The 20,646-nt window shown below is 44.9% G+C and overlaps 1 protein-coding gene across 4 annotated transcripts in view; it reads left to right on the top strand.

Moving 5' to 3' along the window:
* RUNX3 (RUNX family transcription factor 3) overlaps positions 1-20,646 on the top strand; it is a 117,304-nt gene that overhangs the window by 44,116 nt on the left and 52,542 nt on the right. For all 4 annotated transcript variants that reach the window (XM_037881867.2, XM_043532222.1, XM_027830195.3 and 1 more), the window contains 2 exons: positions 11,348-11,592; positions 14,234-14,390. In XM_037881867.2, the coding sequence (XP_037737795.1) occupies positions 11,348-11,592; positions 14,234-14,390 (402 nt within the window). The remainder of the gene's footprint in view (positions 1-11,347; positions 11,593-14,233; positions 14,391-20,646) is intronic.

The raw sequence follows: 20,646 nt of genomic DNA, 5'->3' as shown, positions 1-20,646 counted from the left end.
TGTACACAGAGTATAACCTTAATTGTTATGTAGTGAAGGGGGAGGGTAGTTATGATGACCGGGCCCTAACTGACTTAAAAGCACAAGTCTCAAGTAGTGGAACTTAGGCTTCTAAGTCACTTTGAGGCTTTTGAAAATCCCGCCAAAACGATCATCCATTTTGATTGGGTTTCAGATAAATCTTAAACATTCATTCTAGGGCAAAAGGCAGAATGCTCATTCATGTGACCGGTGTGAAGAAAGTGTCACATTCTGGGCCCAATTCTCTTCGCCCTTATTTTACACATCACCTGACTTCTGTGGAGTTACTCCTGATTTATACCAGTGTCTGTGAGTAAAGAATTGGGTCCCAAATAGGCACGTGTGTGTACGTGTACCTGATTCTTCTGTCACTGCCGTGGGTGTAAATCAGCAGTAGCTCCACTGAAATCCATGGAATTACACTGGTGTAAACGGGAGGAGAACCAGGCCCAGGGACACAAAGCAAGTGTATAAGCACAATAAAGAATAGAAAGTGATTCTTCTGGCTCCCAGACACTCATTTTAACCACTAGACCAAAGAAGGCCTACTGGTCTTGCAAACACCAGTGGTGAAATTCTGGCTCCACTGAAGTCAATGGGAATTTTGCCATTTACTTTTGGGGCCAGGATTTCACCCCTATGATCTTAAACTCCAGCTGGAGGGAGTCCTCCTGCTTCTCACACTGCTGCTAATTATAAAAATCCTTCATTTGGAGCCTGGCTTACGATTCTGTTGACAATGCACCCAGCAAAATGGAACTGAGTTCACTCTCTCAGAGGCCTGCTGGCTTCTGAAGGGCTAATGGGAGCAAAGACTTGGTTTTGATTGTCAGAAGAGCAGGCCCGATGCATGAAAAAAGGACCATTCCCACGTCAGGATGTTTTCAGGTGTAATCAATCACACAAACGCTCACGGTGAAGCCTATTAAGACTCTTTGGGACAAATGCATCACTGCAGTTTCTGAGCACCATACAAGTTCACTGAGTCAGTGGAGTTGTACATGGAGCTAATCCCAGCCCAAGAGCTGATTTCTTATTGTTTGCCTTGCCTAGACAAACTCTCATTGACTTTTGCTGGGGGCAGGGACCATCTTTTAATTCTGTGTTTAGGTAGCACCTGGCAAAGTGAGGTTCTGATCCATCCCTGGAGCTCTTAGGCACGACCACAATACGAATGTTAACAGTATCTGATCTTTCAAAGAGAGAGGCACTCTGGGGTTATAAAATGTCACAGCCTGTTCCCCATTGGGCCCAGCCTCTGTTGTTTGATTTATGAATGAATGGCACGTCCCTTTCCCCACATGCTGCTCTCAGATCCCGTCCCTTAACTGCAAAACAGATCCAGACACCCGAATGGCCCTGCTGAGAGATGGTTGCTCCTGAGAGCTTTGGGACACAGTTTGCAATGAATTTTTAATAGAAAGCTTCCTATAGACCATGCATTTACTTCCTTGATGTTAAAGCGAATGGATCTGTTGCTAAATACCAGCTCAATTGAATTAAAAACTACAGAGGATATTGTAAGTGAAGTAATCCCAGCAAGCAGTGATTTAAGGGCCTGCTGAACTCCCTGACACAGGAACAGTAGCTTTAAAGTATTAAGTATTTTAGAAGAGGCACATGCAAATCCTAGGGCTTATTCACTATTAACCTTTTCTAAAATGCACTCACTACCAAAGGGGAAAGCTTAACTATTAAGAGCTCTAGTCGGTACTAACTGATTTGCGAAGGAATAAAGAATGTGCTCAGAGGAGAGCTAAGATCAGAGACTAAACGAGGTCTGTGATAGGTCAGGTGTTGTAGCTCCATTCCTGCCATTCCCACCACAGCCTCAAGAAAGAGAGCTTGGAAAATTCAGTTTTCCCTTGCAAAAGGAAGGACTAGGCTGAGTTTTTGAAAGCTGCGTAAATTTCTCCCCACTGTAAAACACACATGGGGCCTGATTTTCCTCCCACTTCCACTGGTATAAATTGGGAGTAACTCCACTGAAAAGAATGAGGACATGCTCTTGTGAGTGGAAAGGGAATCAAGCCTGTAAGCTTCTTTCAGTGCTGAGGGTCTGTTGTGCCAGGGGTATTCTCTGGGTTGGGGGTTTGCTTTGCATCCCCTTTGCAAAAGGAGCCACCAGACTACCATGAATTGGGCGCTGCGTGTCTCAGGATGGGCACCCAGATCCACTGGCCACGTTGTCGATCTCTGGGCCTGATCCTGCACTGTTTTGCAGTTTGTGTCATCATTCAGACCAGGGCAACCTGTGTGTAAAAGGCTCCCAGATCAGAGCCAGAGCATTTGACACCCTGGTGCACTCACTTGGCATGGGTACAAATCAAGACATAAGGTGCAGGGCAATGGTGAATTAGGCTCCTGGGACCCACGTCTGCCCTCAGTTACACAGGTGCAAATCAAATGTCACCATCTCAGTTCTGCATGTAAGTGTAGAACTGAGTCCATAGGGTCTCAGGGAAAAGCACCAAAAGCCACTGATTTGAAATAACTTGAATTTGCTGCCTTTCTAGGCAGGCTGCATAGCTCATCTTTTTACCCCAAGCAGTTGAAAACAAGGGGGAGAAGGGACAGGAAACCAGAGAGGGGACCTGTTGGAGTGGGAGGAGGCTTTGAGCGTTTTGAGTTGCATGTCTTGCTAGCACTGGGGTATGTTAAATTGGTCTGTGGCCCTTAGGATATATTTGTGACGTATTTACAAGTTGCATTAGGAACACCTAGAGCATATGGTTAGATGCCCTTTTTAGCATTTGCATAAAGCTAAATCAATAAAGTACCAATTCACTTCCAATGAAAACCCTATTGTTGTTTATTATTTAGATGGTGGGAGCAACTCAGATGCTCGGTCATGAACCATGACACCCATTGGGTTAGGTGTTGAACGAATGCAGAACCGAGAATTTACAAGCTAAACATCTGCTGCATCCCATTTGTAACTATGGACAGAAGGTAGCCCATTGCCCTACAGTCCATAGGCATAACTCCCATTTCTTTCTATGGTAGATTGGTCTGTGGGATCACCTAGTCCAAAGTTAGGAATCTGGAGGCTATTTTCAAGGTGCTTCTCTGCTTTCATTTTGCAGGTTTCCCTTTAATCTCCCCACAGAAGCCACCTTGCCTTTCCACTTGCTCTCTGAGCTCCTACTTCCTTAATTCTGCATGTGCCCATGAAACCTGATAAACAGCTCTGTTCATCACGCTTATTACATGTGTGTTCTCAACAATATGGTCGTGGTTGTACAAAATGAACGGCCCTGTCCCTTGTAGCGTCTGTAAACCGGAAAACAGAACTGGTCACCTTTTGGTTATACTTTATGTCTTCTGGGGTGGAGTGGTTTGTATATGTTGTTTGTTTGTTTTGGCTTTTTGTCTGTGTGTGTCACATTTTAGGAATAATCCCTTTACATTATTAGTGGAAACTTGCCTTTAAAGAAAACAGAAGGGAATTTAAAACAATCAAATAAACCTCAAATATCAGGATTTTACTTCTGAATCAGATAAACAGACACCTTTTAAAATTCTAATCTACTAATTTTTCTTCTGGAAATGCTGAACAGGCTTTAATGGTCAGGTTTTCAAGCACCCAAAATAGAAGACAGATTATCGAATGTGCTCACCACTCAACATCCCCCCAAGGTGTTCTGGTCTTTTGAAAATCTAACCACTGGTTTAGAGGCCTAAATGTGAGCTAAGCTCCTTTATAGATGGACTCTAAATGCCATGATTTTTTTCTTTAGCTTTACCATTCACCCAACACAATCCAATGATATCTCTGCTGATGTCCTTAAAGTTTTAAAATAGACCTTCATTCTTAAGGGTAAATATTACTTTAAAACTAGATGATACAGTATTTGACAGTGCACACTCAACCTTAATTTTCATATAGTGACCATCATTGAAATCACCAATAAAGGGCAACTAATATTTTTTTAATAACTTATTTAACTTGGCTGGGTAATTGGGATTTGTATCTGCATAATTTTACCTGAGCTCAACAGCTCTTACCCTGTTCTCTGTCAAGTCGTGGTCCTTTTGCCGTTAACTTCAATGGGACTGGCATCTTCTGATCAAACTTTGAGCATCTTTTAAAGCTTCACAGTGTAAGCATGCAGCATGACAAAGGAATACAAACCTGACTGCAGTGTGGAAGCAATGATTTAAGACCTTTAAACCAAACACAAAGTCAAAGAGAAAAGGTGGGGGAGGTAATGTCTTTCATTGGACCACCACCTGTTGGTGAAAGAGACAAGCTTTGGAGCTACCCAGGGCTCTTCTTCAGGTCAATATCAACCAGTCCAGAGGCAGCCCCTTCCTGGCTATTTTGGGGGCTGATCTATGAGGTTCAGTGTTAAAATAAGGTTTTATACATTACGCACAATAAAACAAATCTGTCTCTCTAAAAGGATCATGCACAGATGTGCCCTAGAGCTCAGGGAATTGCACCTTTAAGATGACTCTCTATCTATACTGAATTTAATCAGCTCTCTCTGAGATATGACAGGCTGGAGGCTTTCAAAAAACAGCCAATGAAAAGGCCCAGAGACAGTGACGGCTTCCATCTCCGCAGTCAGCCAGGCCAGTACCTCCACCGCCCGGCCCTAAAGCAGGACACACCCTCTGCTAAAGGGAGCGTGTTACCCAGTGTCTCTTCATGGGGGTGGAGAGGGGGATTTGTGCACTGGGGAGAAAATGCCTGAATAATCTTTCAGTGTAACTGACCCAGCCACGTTTGCAGCCTGGAAAAGAATCTTTCAAACTGATCAGAACCTACAGCCCTGGATGGGTTTAGCTAAAATCCGTGATTTCATCTAAATACCTTCCCATCTATAAAACCCATCAGGCTCCCACCCACCCACCTTCCAGCAACTTACCCACAGAGATCGTTTTTTGAAAAAAAAAAACTGTTTAAACTCTAAAGGAGTGTCGAAATATGTTAACGCCAAGATACTTCTAAATCGCTCCTTACCTGAAAATAAAATCCATCGAGTGCATTCCTCGGTAGCCAAAGCAACAGGACCGAGTCAACCAAACGAAACTCCCGGTGGGTCTAATTCCGAACTGCACTGAATACCGTATAAACAGATCATTCGGTTTAATCGAACCCCATGTGTGTATATAATGCCGGCATGCAACCGGTAGAGGTGGCCTGCAAGAGGTGCATTATGTAAATGGCCAAATAAATTCAAGAATTTCCCCTGCCGCGAGTATCAAGATGTTGGCCAATATGTTGATTTCGGTTGCAGAATAAGTCAACCTCTTTATTTTAAACAATAATGGAGCATTCGGTATGCAGCAACTTGTTACTGAATAGAAAATTGTTTTCGTGCTACATTTATTCTTGGGGGGGGGGTCTGATTTGTATTACATTATTTCTCCATAAATACGTGCTGCTTAAGGAACGCGTTGCCTGAAGGAGTTGGCGGGGGTGGTGGTGTATAATTGGCGATCAAACCATACGAGATGAACCATCCCACGTTTGCAGATCGTAGGGCTACAAACAGGATCGCCACGCCAAGCATTGCAACTCGGAGAAAGACAATGATGCGCATGGACAGGGGAACTACAGAGTTAGGAATGAAACAAAAGGGGTGGGCGAAGAGTGTGTCTGGTTGCAGGGGCCAGGGGAAATCGCTTTGGCTTTTGCCAGACACGTGGTAGCGTAAGGGGATGAAGGTGATTTCAGTCCATAGGGCATTTTAATAAACGAGGGGGAAGAAACTTTAAACACTATAAGATCTGGCTCGGGGGAAAGCAGCTCTGTGTTTATTTCATACTCGTATACAAGAATGTCGGTGGTGTCCAGGTTGCTTTGGGGGAATATGGAGGCCATTATTTCGTCCTCTCCTCCCCCTTTCACTTTCAGTCCTTCTCAAAACACCCCTGGCATGTACTGGGCTTAGCACCGTTTAGCACCGTGGCTCCTGCAGAGATAAAAAGAGAGCAACCGTCTGCCCCAAAGGCAGCTGGAGGGGTAGATCGCAAAGAATATTTGCTCCCCAAGCAGAAAGGGGGTCGGGATTGCAATTTGGGTGGGAAATATTTTGGTGAAAGCCTCCGTTAGCCGGGGTAAAGCGGTGGAGCAACCGAGAAATGCTGGAATAAGCGGGATCACTGGAAAAATTGCTCCCTGCAACTGACTATCTGCGTTGTTTGCCATTTGGGGATGTTGTATGTAAGAGCAGTCTGCCCTGTTTTGTATACAGTGCAGTCTGGCGAACTCTCTGTGTGTCTACACACACACCATATTGTGTATGGATTACAGAGAGAGAAAACCAGCATTTATCTCTGGCTTCTCCATTCAGGTGCTTTAAACCCCTGGTGAAATTCTCTTGGGCTGCAAGTGTATAGAAAAAATTACACCCGAGAGTCTGGGGTATCTTATCTTTTTTTTTTATTTTATTTTAGGCGTGAAGTTAAAGTGCAGCCAAACTTTTGAGCTGTTGAATTCGGGAATGCCCTGGGGCTGGCATTGGGAAAGTTTAGCTGTGAGATTCGGCGTAGTCAATCCCCTGGCAATTTTTATTTGCTCAGATTAGCAGATCAGAGCCGGTCACAATCAGTGAAACTATCCGCGATCGTTTGTGATTCACGCCACTTTAGATCTGGATCCTTCGAATCCGTTTCCACTGACAGGTCGTTCCCAGGTTGTACCGGCCATTTTAAACCGCTTCCTTTTGACGCGAGGAGTTTAAGTAGCAGAGTTCGATCATTGGGAAAAGATGGAAATGTTAGACATTTATTTTCTGCTTCAGTCTCTAAAAACCAGGTGCTCCAAAGAACCCGGCTTCTATTTAGGCAGCTAAATAAACCAGCCAAAGATTCTCCCCTGGCAGCTGCGGAGTGAGATTTTGACAATCTGGCAACTTCTGTGAGGTCAAACCTGCCCTGATCAAAAAATTCCTGTTAAGAAAGCAGCTCAGCTCGGTGTAAAGAGACCCCCATCTCCTTCTCATCACATTACCCGGGAATAAATGGCGGGGGGAAGGGGTAAATGTATCTAGTTTAACTTAAAAACAAAAACAAACAAACAAAAAACCCAGGCAAATCTAGTTTAAATGTCAAAATAAATTCTGAAACCTTAGGAATGTTCCTGTATTTCCCCTCCCTTGAGGTTGATCCCAAACTTGTGACACATACAGCCTGTAACACGAAGTTCCCCTGTGGGAAGTCGATGGAAGCTTTCAACCGGCAGATGCTTCCCTTGAGGTGAAAGGGAGACAGTGTCTCCTCAATGGGGAGAAAGGGGTCGATAACAGACGGACCTTTCCCGGGCCGCACCGCCGGATCTTTGGGGAGCACGTTGCTTTTAAAGCCCGGCGTCTGAACAAAGCTGGCTGGGTACAATGGGAACCCCCTGGCTGCGGAATGTAACAATCATCCTGTGCTTATTTTGATGGGACTAATCGAGGGAGCCAGGTTGGGGGGGAGGGGGATTGTTGGGGAGACGTGAAGGTGCATGTGTGTTTGAGGGGGGGCAAACGGGGTGCTTTGATTCGGCGCAAGATAGAAACCGGAGCAGCCCCAAGCTGGCAAAGCAGCTCCCAGCTGTCCGGGTCCCTTTTCTCTTTGCACCGACCGCACCAAAGGGCCGCTCAGAGACGTGGCTAAAGCGCCAACTAGCGGCTGAGTAAAATCACTTCACTTCCTCGGCCGTTCAGCTTGGGTGTGGCTAAGCCGTCCCTCCAGGTTTTCCAACGCGCAAGCGTGGGTGGGGGGGGGGGTGACAACCCCCCCTCCCAACATCTGTGAGCCCCCCCCCCCAAAAAAAACACGCCCTTTAAGTGGAGCCATGGAGGAACTTGGCTTCGTTTGAAGATACCCCTTCTAAAAAAATCTTTCCAAGAGATAGAGCAATTGGGTCCCATCTATCCGCGCCCTGCTGCCAGGGCTGTATTCTTCCCTGTTTTCAAACCTCTCCCCAGTTACTGTGTGTGTAAGTATAACCAGACATTGGGGCTTTCTGTGGAACATGGCTATGTCGATCTCTTTTGTTGTGGAAAAGAATAGGAATGACTCTACGGACCTCAGACTTTCACCTAAAAAGGGAAGGATTGCAGCATTGTTAAGAGTTTATTAGACACACACACGTACATTAAAATCACAGCTGTGAGACAAATAGAAATCTGTTATTCTGGATTTCTCCCTTTGTGATTTCATCCAGCCGTCCGCCCCGTTCCTTCCCCCCTCCCCCGTCCTCCTCCCCCCCCCCCCCATTATTTTCCATTATTGTGTTTCAAGATGGTCTAAGTTTGAGGTTTCTTTTCATTTAATTTTCATTACGGAGGAGTCTAAACACACACACACGCACAGAAAAGCAACTTTCAGCATAAGCACGTTTGGATCCGTTTTAATACATCACCAAACCATTCACAGATATTTGGTTATTGAAAAATCATAAATCGGCTTGGAAAGCACAAGGGGAAAAAACGTTAAGCTTAGTGAAATTGACATGGGTTTCTTCTGTTTAACAAACATTGCAATGTTGGCTCCTTCGTCAATTTCCTAGATTAGAATTCTGTAGGAAAGGATCAAAGTAAACAACCCTATAAAATGATATCGCTATAAAGTTCCAGGGAACAGATAGAAACTGGAGGGATTTGGAAGACAAAAGCCCCTAATCGAGTTCAATGTGACGCAACCTCAACCTTCTTTCAGGATCTACGACCTCAAAAGAAAAGTGTCTCATAACCTGTGTTTATTTATTATGGGGTATTTCTTTTTTTTACATAGTCCAACGAACGATTTACCCAGCCCAGAATCTAAACAGTTTCTGATCTGGTGTAGACTGAATGGCTTGCTATACAGAACATGCCATGTCCCATAAAGGAATTTGTAAAACCGACCAGCGAAGCTGTTGAAGTAAAGCAATCGATCCACCTCCCTGGACATGATGGTGCAGAAAAATAACTTCCTTTTAGAAATAAGTCAGCAGTTAAACTGTGTGTGACGGTGCCTCCATTTCCATTAAACCCGTTGGTAATATTTGTGTTAAAAATGTGACAAAAACACTCTTTGATTTTATAGACCATTCTACGGTGCATTTCGTTGTATCAGTTTTTATATTTTATTAGAAAGACGACTCATCTGTAAAACAAAATTGTATGCAAACATGAAACAAAAACGACAAACGATCAATTAATTTTATTCTCGCAGAATCAGTATCACTTTGCCCCCTACAGATTTTCTTGTTAAAATTCCATTTTGAAAGCACGTGTTTCCCTGGTTTTAAATCCAAACAAATGCATTGGGAAGGATCATGACTGGTTTAAGAGTTGCTAAAATAGACATTTTTTTTAAAAAAAAGGATAATAGTAAACAGGACTTTGTTCTGAAACGATCGGCATTTCTATCTGTGCCTCTGTCGATTCCATTTTGGGAAAGTAAGACGGCGGAGGCAGCATGTTAATAAAATAAAAGCCCCCCAAACTCCTTTGCACACTGTATTCTTAGGGTCAGGTGTCAATTTCCCTCTGAAAATACATTACACAGTGGCTAAAGCTGTCCGACTTGTTGCAGGTATTAGACTAATCAGGAGGGCTGTCGGTTGGGATCTTTTGACACACAGCAGGTTAGTTGATAAGTAGTAACTAATCCCTAGATTCCCCCCCCCCCCTTTTGAGGCTGGACCATTTTAAAAACTCCTAGCAAATCTGTCAGCCTCCCTGCCACCTCGCTAGCGCTTTGCGAAGGTACATGGGATGGCATCGCTCTGCGGTGTCTTGGCGAGGTCGGTTCTTATTCTGACCATTTATTTTTGGAATTGCTGGACCCTTTCCGAGGCGGCAGGGCTGCGTCTCGGCTTCAGACACGTCGAGCTGGTGGGGGCCGCCATTTGGCTGCCTAGAAGCCGCGTATTCAGGCGGACATCTAGAAGCACTCTCAGGTTAAGAGCCATGTGTCTCCGCAGCGTGTGAAAGTTTGGGGAGAATCAGGGACAACTGCCGCCTGCGGCGTCCTTGTTGGCTCTTTCGCCCTGTGCTCCGTCCCGCAATAGGTGAGGCTGTAAAGCAGCGTTTTAATTGGCTCCAGCCACTTAATGAAGCCCCGCTGAATGGAGCGCTCTGTCTATGTGTGTTTTTAATATGCCACCGGTCCGCTAGGTGCGTCCTCCTCCCAGTCTGGGGCTTGGGGGGGCGGGGCTTCCCGCTGAGATCCCGCCTCCTTCTCCTCCTGGCTCCGCCCCCTCCTCCCCTTGCTTCTATCGCTTTCCCAGGCAACGTGTGCAAATGTGGGGGGGAGGGGGGGGGTCCCAGCCCGTCCTGGTCCTCTCCATTGGCGCTCCTCCCCGTCAGTCAGCGGACAGCCCCGCCCCATGGGTGCTTTGAGTAAATAGGGTATCTCAGAGCCTGCTGCGGACACTTTGGGTTGGTGTCAGAGCTCCGCAGGGCTCTGGGGTGACAGGGGGCCGCGTCTGCCATTCAAAACAGCCACCACCACCTGGGAGCCACAGGAGTGGGGGTGGGGGAGCCAAGCTTTGGGGGTCCGGGCACTGGTCAGGATTGGCGCCCCGCACCCAGTGAGGACTGTGTTGGGAACGGGCAGGAGAGGACGTCGGCGCTGTCGCTGGGACCCGCTTGGCATCCCCTCCTGCGCGGGGCCGGGGGGGGGCTGGTGGGGGCGCGTCTCCCCCCAGACTGGGTGGCTGGGCCCCCGGGGGTCCGCTCACGCAGCTCCGCGGGCAGGAAAGGCCCCGCCAGCGCGCCCCGCTTGGCAAAGCGGCTTCAGCACCAGAGAGGAAGGAAACCTCCCGGGACCCGGCGTGGGCTCCGGCCGGCTGCACGGAGACCGGCCCCCTGCCAAGGGACCCGGGCGCGCCCAGGCTCTGTGTGCGCCCCGAGCCGGCAAAGAGGGGGACTCGCTGCCTGACTCCGGGGCCGGCTGCTGCGGGCAGGGAGGGAGGAGAGAGCCCAGGAGCTCGCCACCCGAGCCCTGCCTCCACGCGACGCCAGCCCGGGGCAGCGCTCTCCGGGGAGAGGCCAAGTGACTGGGGACGGCGCCGGAGCCCACGGGTGACCCTCAGGATCTGGGGTCCCCCTTCGCCCCAGCTGTGACTCGACCTTGTCCCCCGGCTCCTTTGGTCTGCGGGTCCCAGCCCCCGGCCGCGGCGGAGGCGCGTTTCCTGAGCGCCGGTCACACCCCGGCTCCCTGGGCCGCTTCTTCTTTTCCTGCTCTCTGTAAAGCGCTGCCCCGCGAAGCTGCATCGGACCCGGCCGGCCCCCGGCTTGGAGAGGGGCAGCTGTGCGCTCCGGGCGCCTCTCCGCAGCTCCGCGCCCCTCGCTCGCCGGCTCTCTAACGCCCGCTGTTGTGATGCGTATTCCCGTAGACCCCAGCACCAGCAGGCGCTTCACACCTCCCTCCACGGCCTTCCCCTGCGGTAAGATGGGCGAGAACAGCGGGGCGCTGAGCGCGCCGGCGCCGGGCTCCCGAAGTCGGCCCGAGGTGCGCTCGGTGGTGGACGTGCTGGCGGACCACGCGGGCGAGCTGGTGCGGACAGACAGCCCCAACTTCTTGTGCTCGGTGCTGCCTTCACACTGGCGATGCAACAAGACCCTGCCGGTGGCCTTCAAGGTAAGCCAAGGGGCTGGGGGGGGGGGGGGGGGGAGGGGGGATGTTTCCAGACCAGCCAGATGTGGCTTCTTCCAAAGGGATGAGCTAAAACCCTGTCTGATCCCCCTGTGCAATGGCTGGGGACGGGAGGAGAAGGATGAGATGCTTTTTTAGTGGGGAGGATATGTGGGGAGAAACTCACCCACGAAAATAAACCTTAATATTGACACCCCAGCTCACCCCCCCCCCTTTCATTTTAAATCAGTTCTGCCTTCACTTTCAGTGCGCGTATTTATTTTTAATCAAGCTTTTGCGTTGCCCTGCGGTTATAACATCTCCGATATAACATAGGGTTAGGAGCTCTCAGGGAACTTTGAAGTTTAATGAGAGTAGAGGCTAATTACCTAAGTGGGAGGGGGAAGATCTGCTCTGAAATAATAAAGGGAAGAAGTGAACTGCAGAGACAACTGGGCTACATTAAAGAGCAGCTTCTTTCCTTTCCATGTTGCTTCCTCGTTGCTTTTGTCCCGGTTGTAATTAACTCAGTCAGTTAGGTCCTGTGGGATATTTAAACATTAAACATCGACCGGGTTTCTGTGTCTGGAGGTATAGACTGAACGGAGGAAAAACTATCCGAAGAAGAAAGATCGCAAAAATAAGTGACAGTCACCTTACACAGATCCAGGCGAGCTTTCCCCACGGATCCAAACTAAGAAGCCACACAAGTCTGACAAAGGATAAAAATATTTTCCCTTATTCTGGATTCATGATCAGGCCAAACAATAAAGGCGAACATAAATCGTTCGCAGTCAACTTGAACGCGAATCCTTTAGGGATTTATGGAGTTTCTCTTCAGTTTCTTAGGAAGAATGGGTGTTAAACTGTAGACACGGGAAAAAACAAACAAACCAGGAACTGAAGGCTGGAATTAATAAAGAAGGACGAAAGTCTTGCAGAGCACTGCTTTACAGCGACTGTAGGCTAGCTAAGGAAAGGCGACAGAGAAAAGTTTCTTTATGGGGGACACATTTGTAAATTTTTTGGCTATGCACACTACACAGAATGTATTGCGAAAAGTAACTGTGTGTGTGTGTGTTAGGGAGGTGTGACTAGAAAATGTATCTGATCTGAACGTATGGGGAAGGGAGTTAATATAAAAATGATATAAAGAAACTGAAAACCAAACCCAGCACATTCAGACCGGTGTTGCTGTGTTTCGGGGGCGGAGGGAAGTGATGAATGCTATTTTAAAACTCGAGTTTAATGTCTTTTGCTCAAATGATAGATCTGCAAGAAAGCAGACTGAGCAAGAGCAGTAGATAAACCTAAAGGGGCTTGACACCATTGATGCAGATGATCCTTTAAGAGCACAAACGTTGAGCAAATAAGCCCGGGAAAAGGATCAAAGTAAAAAGATACATTTCAACGATAGGAGTGTAAATATAACTTTTGAATGTTGTCTCCCCTCTCAAACCAAGAAGAGGCTGAAAACGAAAACAAAAATCCCTGCTTAAAAAAAAACCCGATGGTCTTAAAGAGTAGGGAGATCTCTCACTACAGGAGATCTTAAAGGACAAATCGGGAAAGTCGATGGGGAAATACGAGTTCCTTTATTTCTGAGAGTCTCCGTTTTCCAAAATTCTAAAGCCTACGAGCGCTACATCCCACTCCCCGCCCGCAGCTGAAATCAAAGGAGAACCCTGGTAGGTTTCGATCCAAAGTGGTTAGAGGGAAACTGTCTCTTTGCAGAACAGCAAAAGTGAGCCCTCTTCGCTTGAGGCTTTCAGGATGTTGCAGCCCCTACATTCAATGGCTTTTAAAATATTCTTCAGCTCCAGCGGTTTATTTGAACCCTTTTACAAACAGGGATTTATATAAACTAGCGTGGGGGCAGGAAGACTCCCTTCAGCAATTATTTTGAACCGAATACAGGCCCGGCTGTATGTCGTAGGACTGAGGAGGATAGTTTGTGTTGGCTTCCGTGGCTGTTTAGAATAACAGCTGCACCTGGCCCTTTTAAAGAATGAAATCTTGACAATATTTGCAATGATTCTGTGGAATTGTCTGTTACAGCTGCGTGTGTTGTGGCGTGTATAATCGGGAGCTTAGCTTCTGAAGTGGAAGTTAAAGATGAAATCCTAGAGTCTGTAACTGCGTGACATACCATGACATTCTTGACGTGTAATTCTCTTCTATTCTCGGGTAGTGCTATGAGCGATCAGTGCAGGTGGATTATACAGAGATCGGTCTCTTACGAGAGAAATCCTACCATTTTTACATAGGCAAAATTTTCACTGAAAATTGTTCGCATTTTAACAATATTTCGACTTTGACTTTAAAAAAAAAAAACCAACAACCCAGGGATTTCAAAATATACAAATACGCCAATTAAGAAAACAGGGGGATCATTCAGCTATCAGGACATAATTTGCCAGATTTATTTGGAACTAGAATTTGGAAAGGAACTAGAATTCTTTTGAATTTTCTTAAAGAAATATTTTTCAGTTTAAATTTTTAAAAAAAAAAATATCAATACTTTTTTCTACTCAGAACCACAATTCCTCATGTCTGGTTGCAGAATGATGAGCCTGCTTTGATCAGCTTAACAATAATATTACGAATAATGAATAGCATAAAATAACCTTGTTGCACTGATCCCTAGGTGGTAGCCCTTGGAGATGTACCTGATGGGACTGTAGTAACGGTCATGGCTGGAAACGATGAGAATTATTCTGCAGAGCTCAGAAATGCCTCCGCAGTCATGAAAAATCAAGTGGCAAGGTTTAATGACCTGAGATTTGTTGGGCGAAGTGGCAGAGGTAGGTAACTGTCACCGACGTAACTGTACGATGCTTTGATTTTAAAGCAACTGCAAATCAGCGTGGAGATGTCTTTGTAGCTGTGGAATGGCCTCCTAAAGCGTGGGGGGGGAGGGGAAATAATTGATAACTATGTGTGATTTCATGAGAGGCACCACAATTGCCAGCTTTTGATATGAGTGATGCGGGACTTGATCATGCTGCCGATGAAGTCAATGGAGGTTTTGCCACTGCTTTCAATGGAATCAGAGTTGGGCCCATTCAATTATTATTAGGGTCAGTAAACGCTGGATTCCACTGGCTTGCTTTACAGCTGTTCTTTTGGGCTTTACCTACATTTATGCACAAACATCATAAGTGAAGAGGGAAAATAATCTATTTTTAACATACAAAGCTGTTGATTATTATAACCTAAATCTGCTCTCTTTTGTCTCTCACCCTTTCACACTAAAATTGCACAAAAAGACACGTATCCATTTTTACAGACTGCAGGCCTGATGCAAAGCCCATTAAAATCTATGAAAAGATCCCCTTTGGATTAATCCCTAAATGGACAGCAGCATAAAGGTCCAAATGTCTCTTCAGTACCACTTTAAACAGTCACTTATACTACATCTGTTCAGGATTTATAAGAAGGGAAGTAAATATTTTCAGTGACTGGACATCGTCAGCACAAGCTTATAACTATTACTAGCGTTTGTAGACGGAGAGATTGAAGTGTGACTAATACTATTCCCCTACCCGACCCTCACCCCTCAGAGAAAAAGAAGTTATGAGTAAAATATATCATTGACTGTTATAATCCATTTACGGTCCTTCCAGGTTAAATGCTACACTTATTAGGAGACGAGTTAAACAAAAAAAGATTTGAAACTCTTTTGTGAGAAGAAATTCCAGAGTGAAGTATATACCTTGACATAGTGTCATATTCTAAAGGTGTGAGACTAAACTAATTTGTTAAATTGAATAGTTATAGGACATTAAAGCAAGACAAGTTCAAATTAGAAATAAGGCACAACTTTTTAACTGGGAGGGTGATTTACCATTGGAACAAACTACGAAGGGAAGTCTTCAGAGCAAGACTGCATAGAAGATATACTTTAGTCCAGCATGTTATTAGTCTTAATGCAGGACTAATGGGATATTCTCTGGCCTGTGATATACAAAAGGTGAAACTAGATGATCTAATGATCCCCTCTGGTCTTAAAAAGCTATGACACGATAATTTAACCTTAAACGAATCATAATGCAGCAGACGTACAAGCCAACTTTTCAAAACAACCATCAATGAAATGACATTGTGATATATCACTATCTACAGTTCTACTGTGAATCCCCTTATCTATACTGCAGGCCAGACAACTTTTGAAGGCAAGTATTATATCCCTTACTGTCATGCATTATTCATAACAGCCATATTTGACATCGAATTTTAAAATTTCATCACTGCAGATTTAAGCAGTTCGTTCTTCTCAAAAAGTTAAACCCAATATTTTAGTGGCAGTGTTTTCTCTAACTTTTCAAATGAATACATACAAATGTCAAAGATAGTTTGACTTCTTGGCATTAATTAAAACCAGTGATGTTAAAAATTATTTGCATGTAATAATTGTTTACTTGTTACTCTTTATGAAACCTGAATAGTTTACATTCTTTCAGACATTTCCGTTTTCCTGTTGGCTCCTTTTCCAAGTTGCAGATTTTCTTTAAAACTCTCCACTTAACTGGTTGCAGGTTGATGGATGGAAAATGTTTTTCTTTTATGAAAACAGCTTTCATTTCTGTAGTCAATTATTCTCTGGGGCACTCTCTTTTTTCCATCTTTCTTGCACAAATTTCCAACCCAAATGAGTAAATGGTGGATTCTCTGTAACTTGAAGTTTTTAAAATAAAGGTTTGAGGACTTCAGTAGCTCAGCCAGAGGTTAGGGGCCTATTACAGGAGCGAGTGGGTGAGGTTCTGTGGCCTGGGATGTGCATGAGGTCAGACTGGAGAATCCTTCTTGCCCTATGAATCTAACCCAATCTCAGCCTGACTCTTGAATTCATTATTAACTTTCCTCCCCTGGGTCCCCATGTTCATGCTCGGAAACATCAGGAGTTCACTGTCTCTTGAAAGCACTTAGGTGTACAGTCTGTCTCCCAAATCATGGACCTGATCAAAGCCCATGAAAATCAGTGGAAAGACACCCATTGGCTTCAATGGGCTTTGGATCAGGCCCCATGTGCACTTATGACTTAGGCCTATGTCAAGACTGGACCCTAACATGTTCATCTTGTGCTGAATAATGGGGACAATCCTGCTTTCCTTGAGCAGCAAGGAAGTCAATAGGAGTTTGGGGGGCAAGAATGCACAACCTGGGCCCAATGGTCCAAATTCTTCTCTCTTCGATCTAAAATAACTCAGCTGAGCTCAATGGAGTTACTTGGAATCTGCACTGGAATGTGTGTCTGTTTTCCAATTTATCTATACACCACTTATCTGTAGGTATGTGAAAGTACCTACGTACATGCTTAACTTTAAACATGCGGCTAAAATTGAGCACCATGCTTAAGCGCTTTCCTGAATAGCGAGGCTGAAAGCAGAATTTGGCCAAATATCTTTTTAAAAAAATTAGTGATAGAAATGATTTCCATCAGGTTTCTGCTTTCTCTGTCACACATTGCTTCCTCCTGTTTGAGCTTTTAAATCTCTGAGAGGGCCAGATTCTGCACTTGTCTACACCAACAGAAATCTGGAGTGTTGTACACGAGCCGAATTTGGGCCTCTGATTCATATATATTTCCATATCAGCTATATATAGATGCATAAATTGTATGTGTAAAACCCAATTAGAATCTACTCCAAGATCTCATCATACTAGATTCTGGTATATTATTATTGTTATTAAGGTAACACTGATAGGCACCAACTGAGATCGGTGCCCCATTATTCCATGAGCTGCACAAACACATAGCAAGAAAAAGTCCCTGCCCCAAAGAGTTTACAGTCATAGACGAGACAAAGAGTGCGGGGGGAAGAAAAATATTCTTAGCCCCATTTTACAGATGGAGAACAGAGGTACAGAGAGATTGAATGACTTGCACAAAGACCCATTGAACATTATCTTGCTCTGGGAGCGGCCCCATTGAAATCAGTAGAACTCCTTATGGAGTAAGGTACTATTCAATGTGAGTAAGAGCGTTTGGAATCTGGCCCATAATTAGCAATTTGCCCAAAGTAGGAAGCTTGGGACTTGAACTGAGGCCTTCTTATGCAGTCAGACTGCCTAGAATGATTGATGTGCATACTGGTGTGTTTGGGGAGGGAGATGGGTTGAAATTACCCAAGTTGTACTTGTTCTAGTCTGTCACCAAAGAAGGATGGCAATGAGTACATTGATGCTGAGTAATAATAATAATAATAATTTGCACTGTATAATGCAGTTAATCTGAGGATTGCTACTGTGCTTTAGAAATACTAAGCATCACATATTGTTATAAGAAGAATAAAGGTTGCTCCCACTGAAGACAGTGCCCCCAGTGAGGGAGGAAAGTGTTATTATGAACCCTGTGTTACAGAGGGTGAAACTGAAATTCAGAGAAGTCAAGTAATTTGCGTAAAATAGGCAGAGCAGGGAATAGAACCCAGGGTTTAAATCTCCTAAATGTCCAGGCTATGCATTAGACCAGACTGATAATCTGAACGTTATTGTTCATGTATTTGTGCTAAGCTTTGTAACAAATAATGTACTGGAAGACTTTTTCCTCCTGTTCTGTTTGCGAATTGCACGCAAACAGACAGAAATTGTCTCTAATCATATTGCCTATATTTGAACTTGCTCCATGAATAAATTCTGCTAATAATTCCTGATCTGTAAATTGAAAAGGAGTACTTGTGGCACCTTAGAGACTAACCAATTTATTTGAGCATAAGCTTTCGTGAGCTACAGAAGTGAGCTGTAGCTCACGAAAGCTTATGCTCAAATAAATTGGTTAGTCTCTAAGGTGCCACAAGTACTCCTTTTCTTTTTGCGAATACAGACTAACACGGCTGTTACTCTGATCTGTAAATTGTTTCACTGAGAGTATTTTGCTATGGGATGTTCTCACTGTGTTGGCTAGTTCTGATTGGATGCAAAGGTCACGTCACGTTATTTGTGTTTCCTAGCCTGCATAAATGGAACTCTTAAACATAGGATGTGAGTGCAAATACTTTGCATTTGATACTGAAATTTACTTTGGGGAAAATTCACCTCTATGCAGAAAGCCACTACAAGGTATTTGCTCCATTTAAGTCCTAATCTGAGATCTTAAACTCTGTGCTGGCTCTCTGGATCAAGGTGAATGTCACCCTTTACATGAATATTCTCTAGTATCCACTTAAAATTAGCCATTTTCCATTATCCTGCAAGGAAATATTTTCAGTAGAACAGATGTTGGAACGTTAACCCACGGGGAGAGACTCCGTCTTTTTAAATTTCTATTTGATTTTCGATGAATAAATCATTTAATTGTAATGTTTGTTTTTGTCACTGGTGTCTGGGGTGCATAAAGTTTTTGGATAGGGCATCCCTTTAAAATTATTGTAGACATCTAAAAAATGATATTGGAATGATTTTTTTTTCTGTACAGTGTTTGCTCAGCTATAGTTAATGACAACCAGTGAAAACGTGAGTGTGTGTGTGTGTAATGAATGCACAAGGACCTAAGGGCAGTAAAATGGGATTTGTCCAGACGAGATATATGGTAGCAAAAATGCTTTGTGGCTGGTAGTCAAGGTGAAACAGCTACAAACTCATAACACAAGCAGTCCAGAGAGCTGGCAAGAGTAGTGTCCATTATAAGAATGGTTTTGTTAAATCCTGCATTCAGGCTAGACAGTGAGTCTGGTGATAATATCAATGAGCCAACAGTGGTGCTGAGCATAGTCCAATCCAGAAGGGCAGCTGTGATCTAATGGTTAGGGCGTAGGGCCTGGAATCAGGACTCCTGGTTTTCTCTTCCAAGCTCTGAGAGAATATAGTCTAGCAGTCAGAGAAGGCAGTCGGGAGGCAAGATTCTTGGAGACACATCTTCAGTTGGTGTCAGCTACGGCAGTTCCCACCCGCTGAGGATCTGTCCCTTGGGTTGTATTCTTGGTTGTAGAGAAGAGTATTGTCTAGTGGTTGGAATGATGGGGGAGGAACTTGGAGACCTCATTTCCATTCCTGGCTCTGCTGTTGTTGAGTCACCCCGTGACCTTGGCCAAGTCATTTAGCTTCTCTGTGTCTCTGTTTCCCCCTCGGTAAAACAAGGATAAGGATAGCGCCCCCCTTGGCAAAGTTCTTTCAGAGCTCTGCGTGAAACAAAGTGTGTCTATATCAGTGCGAAATATTGCTACTGCATTATTAACAAAGACACAGACGCTCCTCGGGCCGTTTCACATTGTCCCTATCTAAAAATAAACGCTATTAACTTGAAAAATGTAATGTAACCCCTCATCCCTAAGACTGGTATTTTAAATCATTTTTCTGTCAGCTTGTCTCTTGATCTAGGTCCCTCACCCCAGTATAGCTTTGTGCTGTACAGACAAGTAAGCAAATGAGTACGAGCCCACAGTCTGAATAAGGCAGATCATCAGAGCCTCAAAGCCTCAGCCTCATTGGTCTGCTTTTGGTTTTGCAAAACTGAAAGCAAGGGGGATTGGTCTGGATCCTGTTTCCTTTTTATCTTTGCTCCCAAAGTTCGGGGCCGTTCAGATGCAAGGTTCAGCTCTTTCGGCCCCTGTCTCCAGATAATGAGGCGAAGAACGACAACAGAAAAAGAAGGGAGGGAGGGTGGGGAAGAACAGAAAACAAGAGGCAAGAGAGGTCTGCTCAGAGAAAGACGTTCGTGACAGTAAATTCAAAAAGAATCAGGGCTTCATCATGCAGATATTGACTACTGGGTGCAGTGCCAATGAAGTTAATAGAATTACACATGGTAGTAAGTACTACTCTTGGTAGTAAGTGTTTGCACAATCAGGTCTTTACTATCTATCTATCTATCTATCTATCTATCTATCCTTATGTATCTAGTATTTGAAAAATACTTTATTTTTATGGGCCCATTCTGGAACCCTGACTCATACTGAGAAGTTTGCTCATGCCCTGAGCTCTTTCTGGGACCGGTGGCACGAACAATGGATGCACAGTCGGGCCCTCGGTGCCCAGCCACTGGGGAGCAGAGAGCTCCTGGTCTGCGAGTAATGACGGGAAGTGAGCTGACAGCATTGGGTTTCGAGGATCACATATGCA

Source organism: Chelonia mydas, chromosome 19, assembly GCF_015237465.2.
Source record: "Chelonia mydas isolate rCheMyd1 chromosome 19, rCheMyd1.pri.v2, whole genome shotgun sequence".
In the NCBI taxonomy this organism is placed as follows: domain Eukaryota; kingdom Metazoa; phylum Chordata; order Testudines; family Cheloniidae; genus Chelonia; species Chelonia mydas.
The sequence above is the reverse complement of the archived record's forward strand: the minus strand, read 5'-3'. Positions and strand labels throughout refer to the sequence as shown.